The sequence below is a fragment of the Azolla caroliniana genome, unplaced genomic scaffold (assembly GCF_043228905.1).
Source record: "Azolla caroliniana isolate FFs.n. ecotype wild unplaced genomic scaffold, voAzoCaro1.0.p SCAF_14, whole genome shotgun sequence".
NCBI classification, from domain to species: domain Eukaryota; kingdom Viridiplantae; phylum Streptophyta; class Polypodiopsida; order Salviniales; family Salviniaceae; genus Azolla; species Azolla caroliniana.
Window position 1 is genome coordinate 700,344 of NW_028230449.1, and position 15,585 is coordinate 715,928.

General features: G+C 41.4%; 2 protein-coding genes and 1 pseudogene across 2 annotated transcripts; 2 read left to right on the top strand and 1 right to left on the bottom strand.

Moving 5' to 3' along the window:
* Nucleotides 1-3,875: 3,875 nt before the first annotated feature.
* On the top strand, nucleotides 3,876-7,184 carry LOC147855096 (uncharacterized). The gene is made up of 6 exons (XM_087330706.1): nucleotides 3,876-4,099; nucleotides 4,190-4,267; nucleotides 4,374-4,412; nucleotides 4,493-5,074; nucleotides 5,555-5,803; nucleotides 6,730-7,184. Exons 1-6 carry the CDS (start codon nucleotides 3,989-3,991, stop codon nucleotides 6,868-6,870), a joined length of 1,200 nt encoding a protein of 399 aa, XP_087186832.1. The 5' UTR covers nucleotides 3,876-3,988; the 3' UTR covers nucleotides 6,871-7,184.
* A 773-nt stretch (nucleotides 7,185-7,957) lies between these two features.
* Nucleotides 7,958-8,571, bottom strand: LOC147855097 (uncharacterized). The gene has a single exon (XM_087330593.1). It carries the CDS (start codon nucleotides 8,531-8,533, stop codon nucleotides 8,039-8,041), a length of 495 nt encoding a protein of 164 aa, XP_087186719.1. The 5' UTR covers nucleotides 8,534-8,571; the 3' UTR covers nucleotides 7,958-8,038.
* Nucleotides 8,572-13,397: 4,826 nt separating this feature from the next.
* LOC147855098 (arogenate dehydratase/prephenate dehydratase 6, chloroplastic pseudogene) lies at nucleotides 13,398-15,528 on the top strand (annotated as a pseudogene).
* The last annotated feature ends 57 nt before the right edge of the window (nucleotides 15,529-15,585 follow it).

Below are 15,585 nucleotides of genomic sequence, written 5' to 3' on the forward strand. Positions count from 1 at the left end.
TCTATAGTTGTTATGGGCATGACCATAATCTATTCCGTGGTAAGTTGTATCGTAGTATTCTATACACGAGGATATAGTGTGACGATTAATTGAGAGTGTAAAGAAGGGAGGATTACTTTTAATCTTAGGATTTGAGACAACCCAATAGGGCCAAGTGTAAACTTGCCTAGGGGCCTTAGGTCTGGCTATAAATATGATGCCTAGCTACCCTCATTAGACACATCATTTGACTACGTTGAGACTGTGATCATGTGGTGAACAGACTCTTGTGGAGAGCGCGTCAGTACCGGGTATGACTCGATGTCATGGCGGTGGTATGGGATGCCGATCAAGGCTCAAGTCCGTCTCAATCCCTTCACTCGGGGGTGGTTAGGTAGATTGACACCCTTCTTTCCCTCTCTTTCTCTATCTACCTATCTTATATTTCCTTACTTCATGCTTACATTAGGATTAAGCTCTAACAATAGCGGTGTCAATGAAACGAGATTTTTGGAAGGAACAAACATGAACTATATCCTAGAGTGTTGCAATTCCAAAGGTCACCACCTAGTCTCGAGGTATCTTCTTCCTCATGATAGGCTAGCCAAGGAATTGGAGGATGTCACTTCCCAATGTCAAAGACCATGCCATATATCAACACATAAAAACACTCAACTCTCCACTCGATGTAACTATCGAATCCTCAAAGGCTTCTTAAGTTAATGTTTGTCTTAATTAAAGAGGTAAGATTACAATAGAGTTTATCTCTAATACTTCACTCTCTCTAACTTCTAGTTAGGCGCAACCCTCTAACCAATGTTAGTTTGATTGATCCAAGGGTTATCTTTTTCTATATTCTTCTTTGACTTGTTTATAGAAGTGGATGACAGAATACAATCATACCTCCATTGCTCACCCTTTGGTTGTATTGTCTTATAGGCATATAAGGCTTTCAACAATTCACACTTTATGGTCGATTATGCTTGTTACCCTTTACATAGAGTATACACTCCAATCACATTTAATAGTTCACAATATCCAATTTCTTACATTAATATCTATATCTTGTCCCTTTGTAGTTACAAGTCCCTAGCTCACACTAAGAAATTTACAATGTTGTTCAACTATTCTAATTCATTATCTCCATCTTCTACGATAACCTTATAGCTCTTATTCTTATCTATAATAAAATATTTCTATTTATTCTCTTTTCCTAATCTAGTATTATTTTTGTTAGATCTTTGTGAAATAGTTGATGAAACATCGAATCTATAGCTCTAATGTGTGGTTTGTACACTCAATTTGGTTGTCACCTTTGTGGGTGATAGTTTGAAGAGAGCTTTTAAGTGTTTTCAAGACTTGGAAACAAATTGTGACCCATGATCACTTATGTGTCATAATTTTGAAAACCATGATGTTTAGATCTCAAGCCAAATGCATGTTTGGGAACAACAAGATATATTGTGCGAAAGCATCCAAATGATGTTATGAGATATTGGAACGTCACTATATATTTTTCGCTTTTTGCATGCTTGCCATTTTGCTAGTGTGCATGCTTGCCACTTGCCTATCATGAAAGATGCTACAATCATTATAATTTATAATATTATCATTCATGCAATGGTTCACATCATCGCTAAAATCTAGGTGTTATAAATTTATGTCGTAACAACCCATCCATGGACATGCCTAACATGAAAAAACAAGTTTGTGTCCCACCTAACCTAACACCCCTAACATGCATTATTTGGGCATAAAGCAAGAAAAGACCAACATGCTCATACCCTACCCCAAAGTCAGTGGTGTGCATATATGTAATACATCTATGGCCCATGCTACAAGTACTGTGGAGCTCGACTTGCAAACTCTATCTAAAACAAAAGAAGAAGAAGAGGAGCTCGATGTTCATACATAGACTCTAGTTTTGGACAACCTCAAAATACCTCCCCCAAAAAGTACTAAAACCCTAATGATTGTATTGAAATTCTGATTATCCAAACTAGAGTCGAATTGAAAGGTCATCCACGAACTAAATAGCCCCGTTTCTCTGGCTCAATAGATCGATTAAGTGACATTACCATGTATCATGCGTTCACGGGCAATTTCGGGCACACAAGTGATGGTTCTAGGATTCCGCTCTAGAATGAGCATCTCATTTGCAAGACATGAGAGAGAGAGCCGTTGTTGTATGTTGGTATATAATGACAGCCTCCACAAAAAAGGAGATGTGTCAATTCATTATATAAATGGAGGTTTTAATGACATCAAGGTTGTTGAGGTGGGAAGGTAAACACCTTCTTAACCATCACTTTAATTGGATGAGTAGATTGGGTTTGGTAACAATCAAGGATGTTATGTTGGTGTCACAAAGAATATTAATGGCCTTTCGAACTACAAGATCAACATTTCGTATTCCAAGAGGTTATACCTTTATTTGGGGTAAGTTGCAACGATTATTATCGTCTTACGAGCCAATTATTGATTTAGATTGGGGACCTTCAAGGGCTTGATTGGACAAATTTGGTTGGAAATAGGAGATTGACTATGATATCAAAAAACTATGTTTGTCACAAGTTGATTGACAAACATAAGTGGATGGAGGAAACGGGTTATAAAGATATGGACCTTACACAAGCCTCGTACCTCGTGGTTTCAAGTGATCAAGGCAAGGTTGATGTTATCAACTGATGTTGCGAGCTACGATATTCATTTAGAGGGTCATGGTTGGCACTTTACCACTAGGGGGACGATGCGTTTCTTTTGTTCGGTGGAATTGGAACATAGTGTGGATCGATTTCTGTCATGCCGGATGATTAGAATGGTTTTGGAGGTGTATCAATTTAGTTACGGATATCTTTCACTGGAGTAAGACTATCTTCATTCATTGAGATAGTACTATAGTTTGCTCCTATCTTCATTCATTTTAGATAGTACTATAGTAGTAGTGTTTAGAATGATCCCATAGAAGGCTTCTCTATCCATAGTTTGTACTAAAGTTAGTTACTACTAGTCATTGGTGGTGTTTTTTTTCCTTTAGTAATGAAAGCCATTCATTATTTACTTCACAAAGAAACAGAGCTGCTCTGTTCCTGACCCCCCTTCTAAAAAATGAACAAATCAGAGAGCTGCTCTGTTCCTGCATGATATCCTTGATCCTTGATCTCGTTTCTGTTTTTCAAAGCCTCTACGTTCAATCGGGTACTGATTTTGATCCCGTTCAATAGGTGCGTTTTTCCATTCTTTCTCTTTTTATGGCTTTTGGCTATGGTTTCTCTTCACTTTGTATGTATGTATGTATGTATGTATGTATGTATGTGTATGTATGTATGTATGTTGATACATATTACATTTTCATATACTTTGGGATCATGATAAAAAATATGATGGCTCATTATTTTGAGTCCTTATAATCCTGTAGATACCATCGCAGTTTTTTATTCTATGATTCATTGTGAAGTAAAATTTGAATAGTCCAACTTCGTTTCGTTCAACCTTTGAAACTATCAGTTTATCACACTTTTATGGCCAATGCTGTTTCCATATGAACTCGATTATGGTGAAGTAAATCTCAAATAATCCAATTTAAGTTCCGTAAATGTGGAGAGGCTTGATGTGCATTTTCAAATGGACTTGCTCCAACTAGCAAGCGCATTTTTGCTGAAACCATTCGACCCTAATTTCATGCCAAATGTTTTCTCATGTAATTGTTCATAGATTGATATATACGATGCGAAAGTATTTTCTTTTTATGGATGTTGGCGATTTTGCTTTAGCCTACATCTGACCAATTATATTTTTTGCCCATGAAATTGTAATTGGGGATGTCCATTTGGAGATTCATCCAAATTAGAACTTAAGATTAATGGCTGCTCCAAGCTTTTTGTGAGATTATGTCTTACCAAAATATAGACATTTTTGTATCCTATGTTAAGTGAACTTTTAAACAACAGCGAGATTCGAAACTTGAGCTATAATGATTAACCAAGCATGATATATTCTCAGTCCATAGATGGCTTCCATGATGAATCAAAGCACCCAAATGGAGGTGCCGGATACAGTCACTGATCCTGTAGCTAACATGTCAAAGCATCAACTTTACCAAGTTCTTTCTCAGATGAAGGCAAGTTGCGAGCAAAATCTAGCTTTTGCTTTCTGTGATCTGTATGATTTTGGCTTATCTATTTAATATTTGATGCATGTCTGTGTGAAGAATTTGATTCACCATAATCAAGAACAAGCTCGCCAAATCTTAATTTCTAATCCTCAGTTGACCAAAACACTTTTCCAAGTAAGTAAACAGTTTCTGTTTATGAGAGTTAAGCATTCATACATAAACATAAATTGTATGATCTAACACTTATGTTGGGCAAAACGTTTTCATTCTTTTTTCCCAGGCACAAATAGTGTTAGGCATGGTGCGAGCTCCAGACACGGTGAGAGACTAAGCTTTTTCAGGCAATGCATGCATACATAACACTGGTTATATTATCTAACAAGTGTTTTGGTTTTGAAGTCATCCCTTGCAAATATATCAGCCCAAGCTTCACAGCTAACACAAGCTCAGGTGCCGACTGATGGGCCAGAAGAAGTAAGAAATATTATTCAGCATCCACTTATTCAGAACATGCCTCCTCAACAAGGGCAAGATCATCAACCTATGCCCACAAAAGAGCAAGCTCATCAACATAGGTCTATGCAAGGGCAAGATCATCAACGTAAGTCCGCACAAGGGCAAGTTCAACAGTCTCAACCACCAGTGTCAGCTGAATGGCAACCTAACCAACCATCCTCATCCCAACAACCTCAAGAAGCTCCTTGTGCTGCCATGCATCCTGATCCTTCTGGCTTTCTATATCAGCAATATATTCAGACACATCAGCAACCAAGCTTTCATTTAAGTTCGATGTCATCTCTGTCGCAGTCACAATCGATACCCTCATCTAGCCTACAGTCACCTGTGCAACATTTGCCACCTCAAACTTTGCAACCTCCAGCTTTGCCAGAGCAGCCTCGACAATCTGGAGTGCTTCAACATCAAATTTCACAGGGCTTTGGTGAAGATCCCCTGAGGTATCATCCTCAGTTTCCCTATCAGGTACTATGTAGAATATTCTAATTAAGTAGTGTTAGCATTGGCTTTATAAGTTGTTGCTACCATTTGCAACCATTCAATTGTAGATAAGCCAATTCTTTATAGGAAAACAGTGTGTTAGTGATCTGTGAATGTACTGTGTATCTCAAACTAAAAAGATAAATGCTGAACTGAATCTGTAAATCCATCTTTAGAAGATCGCAAAACTAAAAATGGGAAATGATTTTTAACGTGAAGGTAGTGTTAAACCCATTGCGTTAAACTTGAACTCACAACCCTCAGGCTATAAAAGTATAAGTTTTGCTGCCACCCAATGTTTATACATTTAATGGGAGATGATTTTTAAAGTGATGGTAGTCTTATACCAAATGCTTAGACTTGAACTCACAAACCTCAGCCCATCATAAAAGTATGGAATGGCTTGTTTTTCTGCCTCCTTCATATTTCTTCTCAACTCATACGCCTGTTTTTTCACTATATCAGATGTCTCAAGGTGATATGAACACAAACACAAACAATGCCAACTTTACACTAGGTGGGCATTCGCAAGCTGGAATAAGCTCAAGTGGTGTAGGTTTTCCTAGTGGGTCTACTTCATTCGGTGGATGGGATCAAGCAATGGCATCCACAGGATATCATCCATATTCTGATCCTTCTAGCTTGACTCATGTTCAAGGATATGCTCAACCCTTGCCACAACCTCAACGTCGAGAATTACAGGACGAACCACAGGTTTTATACCTTCCGTCTTTTCTTTAATATTTGCTGTATTAGGCATGTATCTTAGTCATAAGCCGAGTTTTTGCACGTTCAAATTGATCTGTGTGCACTACTTTAGTAGATGCCACTGCAAACCTATGACCTCCTCGTCTCCCCCGTGTAGAAAACAACCATTGCGTTTTGAGGGGCAAGCAATGATTACATGGCATTCTAGGGGTCGAGAGCCCTTGTATAAATGTGTCTGGCCTGAAGAAGGCAGAGTGCGCCATTCGTATGCTGTGTTATAGCAGCTGTGTCTCCACTTGAATCAAGATTCTGTCTAGCTTCTGGAGTGTTGAGCAGCCTTGTGCGGTGTTCTGTTTCTGTCACAATATTGTTGATGTGCCCTGGGGGATCTAGAAAGCACCTGAGTCAGAGAGAAACCTGCACACCATCTTCCTCCCTTGCTGATCACAATATTGTCGATGTGTCCTGCAGAGCTAGAAAGCACCGGAGCCGGAGAAAAACCTGCACACCATCTCCTCCCCTTCATCCTTCATAGCACAAGCTACTTCGACTGTTTCTTCATGGCATTAATTGTAGTTGACCACCACCATCGGAGACCTTCCTTCCAACTCATGAGATAACAATGAGAATGGTGCAAAAAGAGCTACATCTGATCCAACATGCGGGATGCATGTTGAATATTTTCTTGTATCATTATGATTTGTTAAGAAAGATGTGTTTTCATGGCACAGTGTTATCTGGACCAGATATTGAAATATTTCATTATTTTTTAGAGAAAAATAGGTTTTCATATACCACTGCTTTCATTTATCTATGATTAGGAAAAAAATGGCTTGCTATGCATGGGCTTACATATCAAAGATATATTATAGATTTTATGAAAATCAGTTCTCATGCAAAAAGTATGTGTTTTGGGTGGTTCTCATGCACAGATTGCTTCCAATGCTGAGCAGCAAATGGTATTGCTGGAGAAAGTAATGAATTTGACACCTGAGCAGATCGATTTGTTGGCGCCAGAACAGAGGCAACAAGTGATTCAAGTCCAGCAAGCATTTCGAAACCAAACAGTTTGATACACATTGCCTCTTGTATTGATAAGTTTTGAGATGGAAAACTTCATATCGAAAACCATTGATATCCTCCACTACATAATTTTGTTCATGTCTTAGTTTTATCATCATTATGAGATGTATCAGGTTATATGCATGATACAGCCACTATGGTCGGGCCATCTCTTTTGATCTTTCCATTAAACGTTAAGCAAAAGTCGTAAGATATTTTGCTGGAGTCACGTAAATTCTAGAATTGTGTATCTTCAATTTGTGTGGGTATTTTGTTGTTTGCCCCTGCCATTGATGGCCAAAAGTTATGGATTTGGTTTTTGAAATATGTAGATTTTTGAGCATATTCCTTTAAATCTATTATTACTTTCAGCTCTCTCTCTCTCTCTCAATGTATTGGATTGTACTCTATAATTACAAAATCTCATGATCGCATTAAACTCACATTGGATGATAGATACTCATATCAAAGGAGTCTTTTACCTCTCTGTTTTATTGAGGATTGAACCATACTGGTATGCCAAATTTTTACAAACCCATGCGCCTGGGTTCAAATCTAGTATATGCTCTACATCAGTGGATGCTACATGCCAAATGCAGCATAATCGACATTTCCAACTGAGTCACAATTGTTTCGGCTCTCGATTAGAGTTTCTTAAGAAGACATTAGTTTTGTGAAAATTTACATGTACATATGCCTGACATCTCTTGAAAATTTCGTAAGTGCTTCTGATATATAGTATTTCAAAAAGTACAATGCTCTTACATAAACAGTGTGCATACATATTCGTAAGACAAATGCAGATGTCAGTTTCCAGCATCAACAAACACATTTATATAGTTCAGTCAAATTATATCGAATGCTGAAAAGAGGACATATAAATGACTATGTTTGCGAATAATATCCGGTGAGTGCAGTAAAAGAGGGAGAAAATGGTGAAACAAAAAGGCTGATAATATCCAGTGAGTGCAGTAAAACAAAAGGAGAAAATGGTGAGACAAAAAAGGCTGATAATATCCAGGGAGTGCAGTAAAAGATGGAGAAAATGGTGAAACAAAAACTTGGCTGATTTTCGTCATTGAAAGAAAGAAAGAAAGACAGATCAGTTGATTCTTCTTACCCTCCACCGAGAGAAAGCAAAAAACAGTTTTGCATCATGTCATGTCATGTCATGTCATCTCATCTCATCTCGCGAACGAGGAACACGGAGAAGGTCACGATGACGAAGGAGATGAGGAAAGACATGAGGGTTTCGGCGACAACCGAGTCGGTGGACGAGGAGAAGCGAAGCAAGGTATTATAGGAGGAGGAGGTGGAGGAGGAGGTAGATCCAGAGGCAGAGGCAGTCTGATGCATGCGAAGGGCCCGACACTCGTGGCAGGAATGCCGATGAGGAGAATGAGCAGTGGGGATGAAGAAGAAGGAGGAGGAGAAGAAGAAGTTGTTATCATTGGCGGTGAGGCGAGGGGGCGAGTGGCGGGGCGCTTTCACGACGGCCGACGAGAAGCCGAGGGCGGACGTGAGGGAGACGGCGGCCACGGTGGTGCCGAGGAGCACGCCATCGCAGAGCCAGGCGGGGGGAGGGGCGGGGGCGGGGACTGTGCGCGCGGAAGCTCGAAGCAGCATCACGAACCAGAAGGCCTTGGCGCGGAGCAAGGCCATGGAGGAGGGCATGTTTACAGGACACCCTGCTTCTCATCACCATGAGGGGCATCCATGGTGGCACTCTCATTCATCTAGATGCCTTCATCTCTGTCTCTGTCTCTGTTCTCTGTGTGTGTTTGTGTGTTTGTGTGTGTGTGTGTGCGTATGTGTGAAGGTGAAGGTGAAGGTGAAGGTGAGGGGGTAGTTGAGATGGCTTCATGTGGCATACCGTTGACCGTTTTTTTCCCCTCTTCATCTTCTTCTTCTTCATCATCATCATCTTCTTCTTCTTCTTCAACTGAGCCCTTCACTATCCTTCATTTCTCCTGACTATTTTTCACTTGGCCGCCCGCCCATATTAAGGTAAGAACCGGATCATGGATCTCGCAACCATTGTTAGTATGTGCGAGCCGCGAGACTAGCCAACGTGCTTACAGGTCTTGGTTATGTGGCATGTGCCATGTATGCTAGGGTAGCATGTATTCATTCGATACCCGCTTCGAGTGTAAATAGAGTACTGGAATATGAGGTCACACGGCTCATCCTCTACATGTTGTTCACCTTCTCCACATGCATGTGGCACTCGTGTGCAATGCATGTAGGTATTGGGGGGTCATGGGTGCATGTGTTTGTAATGCATGTAATTTGGTGTGGGGGTTCGTGTGTGTGTGTGTGTATGTGTATGTCAATGGGTAGATATCAATTGTTAAAGAAGAATATAAAAGTAAGGCATGAAGTCACTCAATTGGATGGATATATGTAATCTACATATATGACAAATGTTCGATAATCTCTCTTTCCATTATTCGACCATGACGCATGCTTCGTCACTACAATGGAGGTAGATTTTCAAAAGGAAAAGGGCTATGGAAATCTTGTTCCTGTGTGATTCTTCAAGAATTGAGGAACGTGATGGGAGCTGCATCATTACAAATGTAGATAAAAAAAGGAAAACCGGCTATGGAAATTTTTGTTCGAGTGTGATTCTTCCTTTGAGAATTGAGGAACATGGTGGCAGTTGCATCATTGAATCACGAACAACAACAATATATGAGGGAGGAACAAATTAATTATTCGCTTTTTCCTAGCAAACAAAAGAATCGCTATCATTGTACACGCTCAACTAAATGTGGGTTCAGTAATTGATTAATGCACAATCATTGTTGGCATACAAAAATCAAACAATTTGGAATAGGGAAACCAAGCAAGACTTGTCTACATCTACATATGGCCACATTTTCAGATACAACACCTTCATAAAATGCCACGTCATGATGTGACTTTACACCTACATTTAGACCACATCATTGGGCAAAGAAACCATCTTATCTTAATTTAATTGTTTTTATCACAATCCATGTGTTTTATTTACACCATTCGATCACATCAAGGAGAGTAAGAATTTCCACTATTTCATGCTATTTGTGTCTATGTTGTATGCCTTACTTGTCACTAAGATTGGGTGTTGATGTTGCCTTCATAGGAGAAATTAAAGGCAATAATGAAGGGGTTAGGGTTGCTCAATGGCGTATAGTGAATCTTATTTAAGTGTTTCTTTGAATAATAATGTTGGAGTTCTTATCATGTGCACATTTATATTCGAGATGGAAATGTCCCAACCCAGGGCTATCTTGTTGATGGACCATATTTCTTTAGTACTAGGATGGCCCTCAAATGCGTACAGATGACTCATTTATAAAAGCGACAATATCAAATATCTAAGCACTTTCAAATATTTAGACATTGATACACCCATCAACCATAATTGGAGCACCTACATAGAACATTGGTTGGGTAATTTACCACATTGTTACATCCAAATGCAATCTCACAATTGCAATGCAGATGCAAAAGATCAAACATGTTAATGCATCGTAATACAAGTCTTGTTGTATGGGGTGGAGTTATATTGGGAACAAAGGATATATAAGAAACACACAAATGGTTTAAGAGATGGCATTGATAATATTCTCATGACGGACATCGAACCACGCCTTAGAGACAAACTCATAACCATATGGAACAAGGAATCATGTTAAGAATGGGAAAGAGTAGCTTGACAAGGAAATGGCCAGACACTCTGAACAATATATCTTCTTACCCCATGCCATACAATGCAAGAAGGACACTTGAAGCCCTCCACACTTGTAGTCATGAAGTTGAAATTAAAGAGTTTAAGAGGACAAGCTAGAAGAGTACATATGCATAGTATTTCTTAATTAGGAGGTCAAGGATGAGTAGCATCTTGTGGTACATTGTGAAGCATTCACAACCATATGGCAATGCTTTATATTGTTAATTACATCATACAAACTTCTCCAAGTTGGGCACATGAACCCACAAATCTTAGGCACACAAGTTCTACCCTAAATTATAATAGTGAGGTTAACAACAGAAGGCTATTCTCACAATATCCTAGGCATTGCCAAAGGAAACTCTATAATAATTCACTTTTTAGTTTGGGTTCCATATGTCATGTTTCTAGTTTCTTGAGGATGTGCAAATATCATAATTTCTCATTATATACTCTCGTTTTGTGCTTTTTCACTCCAAACCTTGAATGTGTGCTCTCTTCCATGTCTATTGGATGTAGATTGCGTGCATGTATGTGGCTAGGGTGACTTCTTGTCATCATTCTTACAGAGTATACTTGAAGTAAGGACAATCAAAGGAAGAAGTGGGGTAAATATGAAGTCACGATATTTTTATGAGAATAAATGCACGCATACATAGAAATACTTCATGTAGTAGCAAAGTCATAAGAGAAAACCACAATAAAGAATTATATCAACATGTTTGCTACTTGACTATTGAATTCAAAGAAAGAAAACACATTGTTATAATGCATTTGAGATTATATAAATGATGTCTCCCTAAGAAAGGTTTATATTTCTTGAGGAGCACGCTGAACTTGCTATGTTATATCTAACATAACTCACACATTTATATTTGTATGGGCCATTATGCTACTTGTTGCATTTGAACGTATAATGATGATGATGTAACTATGCAAAAGTTCTAACAAAGAAAACAATTTACAAAAAGTAGCATCAACACTATAAACCAATGGATTTGACTTGTGTTGCTATTTTAAGTTTAATCCAACCTCCTTAATTTCTAAATTTTGGTTGGGTAAATCCCTAACTCCATATGATGCTAGAGTGACTTGGCAATGAAACATGAAATCTTTCACATTCATAGTTCCCTTAATGTAAAAGGGTAATGAAAAACCCTTTCCATCAAACAATCTCTCCATTATTAAAGGATTGGCATAAACATTAAGGAAATTGGGTCAATGCCCCTTAGATATTTAATATGTTGTCAAAAAACAAGTTGATGGGATCACAAGGTCCACACATGTACACACATTGGCCTTCATGAATTGGGAAAAAGATCAAGTGAGGGAATTGAGTGAACACTCCCTCAATATTTAGCATGTTGAAAAAAAACACATCAAGGTGAATGGTGAGGAGAGAGCATCGAGGTAGATGATGGGCAGGTGGGGAGAGAGAGAGAGTGTGTGTGTGTGTGTGTGTGTGTGCGCGCGCGCGCGCGTGCATTTAGTAAATTAATAAAACTTAATGAGATTTGTACCCACATGAATGGGTAACTAGAAGTATGGCTTACAAGCAAGGTAAAGCCCCAACATATCAAAAATTTAGCGGCGGCAATAGAGAAGAAGGGGATTACATGAAGCAATTTGATGTGCAAGCATGGAAGCGCATCATTTGGTCATACCTAGCAAGATTTAACCCTTTAAAAAACCTTGAGAGAAAAGTGATTTGATTGTCATCCTCATGTTCAAAAGGGGGCCAATCTAAATCAAGAAGGGGTAGAGACAATGGTTGACCCCACCCAAGGTTGAGCAACATTATAGAAGCACGTGATCATGAGAAAGAGAAACACGAGGCATGCCTACAATTAGGACATCCTTCATCACCACCCAAGATTCGAGAACGTGATAGTCAAAGCACAAGGGGCTATCTATGAATAGAGAGATATCTTTTGCAACATTATAAAAACTCACAAGGGGACTTTGGACATCCATTGACCTCATCGACCAAGACTTCATAACATTGTAGACACACAAGCAAAGTCCTTGTCATTGTCGATAACATTACAGAACCATAGAAGAGAGATGACGTGATCCGTGTGAATATTGATAATTCATTTTAGAAGCACAAGGAGTTCCATGTAGAGAGAGAGGGAGGGAGAGGGAGATGGCCCGAAAACATCATAAAGTACGGGGGTGCTCATGAAAATTGCAATGCAAGGGAAATCTCAATAGTGATACATAAGTGAAAAGGGGGCAAGGTGAGATGCAACGCTAAAGAGGAGGCACAAAATTAGGAGATCGATGGATAAGAGGAATGCAACTCAACCCACAACCACGGGGGGGACGAGGATTCTAATGATCAACCTTAGGACGTGCATTGGGAACAAACAAAAGAAGAAGGGGACGTCCTTTGAGGTGAAGAAGAATACATGGGACATGACAACATACATGTAGCGTTTGGACGTCAGAAACAACGAGACGCAAGGAGCTTTTGGTTCCAGGTAAACTTTCACAAGAAAAGACGAAGAAGAAGAAAAGAAAGGGGGGGGGGGGGGTACGTGTATGTGTTCCTTCTCACATGATCTTCTTGCTAGGTGAAGTGTCAAGCCAGATGATGGCAACACATTGGTGTTGGTTTTGTGGTGGGGTGGGGTGGGGTGGGGGGTGGGGTTGTAAAAAGAAGAAAGATTTAGGAGAAGGAAAACATTTTGATTTGATGGTATGGTGGTAAGAGACTAGTAGAGACAGCCAGCCTGGCTATCTTATTTCACTAATTCCCTCCTTTTTAATGGACAAGGAAAAGGAGCCACTCTTTTCATGCCTTTAGACCCCAACACACACACACACATTAACACACACTAACACTATTAATTAGCACACAAGGATCTTGTGTGTGCTCTTTCTCTCCTTCTCTCCTATAGCCTATCTTTGTGATCCCCCCCCATTGCTTCCTTCTCCTAGGCTTCCTTCTCCTAGTTGTCGCGCCTCTTGCGCCGATCCATCGGCAAAACATCAACATATGGAGACCTCTTCTACACCTTCTCTTTCATCTTCTTATTCTTCTTCTTCTTCTCCGTCATTGTCTATGATGACCAACACCTCCTCGCTCAGCCACCACATGTTGAGCTTCCATCGCCACCGCCCACTCGTCTTCGTGTCCGTCTCCACCCCCGGTGGCGTGCGATGCCACGGATCGGTGAACCCTAATTGGTCGGCGCCGGTCCATGATTGGAAGAGCTTCTCCGCCACATCTAGCCCTCTCAATTGTACGAGGGAGATCATCCACCCCGCACCAAATGCTCCGATGAATGCCCCAATGACCGACCTATACAATCTCGCGGGCGTGGTAGGCCGTACGATTGAACATGTGAATGGCACCAAACAAGAGCAAAGCCTGGTGAATGGGAGGAGCGAGGTCGGGACAGCGGCCACGCCCGGGATGAGCGGCAATGCCGATGCGAACAAGGCAGAGATCGTGATCAACCAGTTGCCGAGGCCGCTAACGATCGCCGACTTCTCCCCGGCCCCGATGCACGGGTCTCAGCTCCGCGTTGCATACCAAGGAGTCCCGGGTGCTTATAGCGAGGCAGCCGCAGGGAAGGCATACCCGGAGTGCGAGCCGGTCCCTTGCGAGCAGTTTGAAGCAGCATTTCAAGCGGTCGAGCTATGGCTAGCCGATCGGGCTGTGCTTCCGGTGGAGAATTCGCTTGGTGGGAGCATACACCGGAACTACGATCTCCTCCTCCGGCACCGGCTCCACATCGTGGGTGAGGTCCAGCTCCCGGTGCACCACTGCCTCTTGGCGATGCCGGGCGTGCGCAAGGCCGAATTGAGGCGGGTCATAAGCCATGCCCAGGCGCTTGCCCAATGCGAGCACACGCTCACCCGGCTCGGGCTCGGGCACTCCGTGGCACGCGAGGCGGTCGACGACACCGCGGGGGCCGCCCAATTCATCGCGGACAACAACCTCCGGGACACGGCCGCGATCGCGAGCAGCCGCGCGGCCGAGATCTACGGCATGAACATCTTGGCCGACGGCATCCAAGACGACTCGGGGAATGTGACCCGGTTTGTGATGTTGGCGCGCGAGCCCATCATTCCGCGTGTTGACCGCCCTTTCAAGACGAGCATCGTGTTCGCCAATGAGGAGGCCACAGGCTCGCTATTCAAGGTCTTGTCCGCGTTCGCATTCCGTAACATAAACCTTACCAAGATCGAGAGCCGGCCCCAACGCAAGAAACCCCTACGCATTGTCGACGACACCAACTCCGGGAAAGCCAAGTATTTCGAATACCTCTTCTACATCGACTTCGAAGCATCCATGGCAGACCCGCGTGCCCAAAATGCCCTCAATGAGCTCCAGGAGTTCACAAGCTTCCTCCGTGTCCTTGGAAGCTATCCCATGGACATGACCCCACTCGTCCGATCACCACCCTTGCTCTAAACGGGCCCCATGGACCTCCTCAAAAAGCTTTGGTCATAGGGCAACCCCCAACAAGTTCCCTAGTGTCACTTGTACATTGGAATTTTATAAGGTCCCTGGATGTCCCTAGTGTCACAACATATATCATTAGAAACTACCGGCAACTTACACTTGCTTTTGTTGTCTACCTAAGCCATCATGTATTTATTCCAGCTATTCTTAATTTTGCCCTTTAAGCCTTCGTACACCCTTCTGCTTCTCGTCGTCCCTGTCCTCTTCCTCATTCATGTCTTCGAGGATGAGGATGAGAACGATGATGTTTTAATTCTTCGTTGGGTTCATGAGCATGATGCTACTGTGATGATTGGATCCTTCTTGGGGGCATGTGGAACCATGGCCAAAACCTCGTCTCTTGCAACATCTTGGTTAGGGTACTAAACTAGTCCCCCGGAACATAATTTACTACCGAAAAAGGCCATAGGCCTTAGTGTACCAAAATAATCACAATTTGCCGTGACTCCATAATAGATTGCTTGGTTTTTTTGCAAGACCGGTTTTGTTTCACATTTGCTCTCTACTTTGAATGTTTAATATTAAGATATC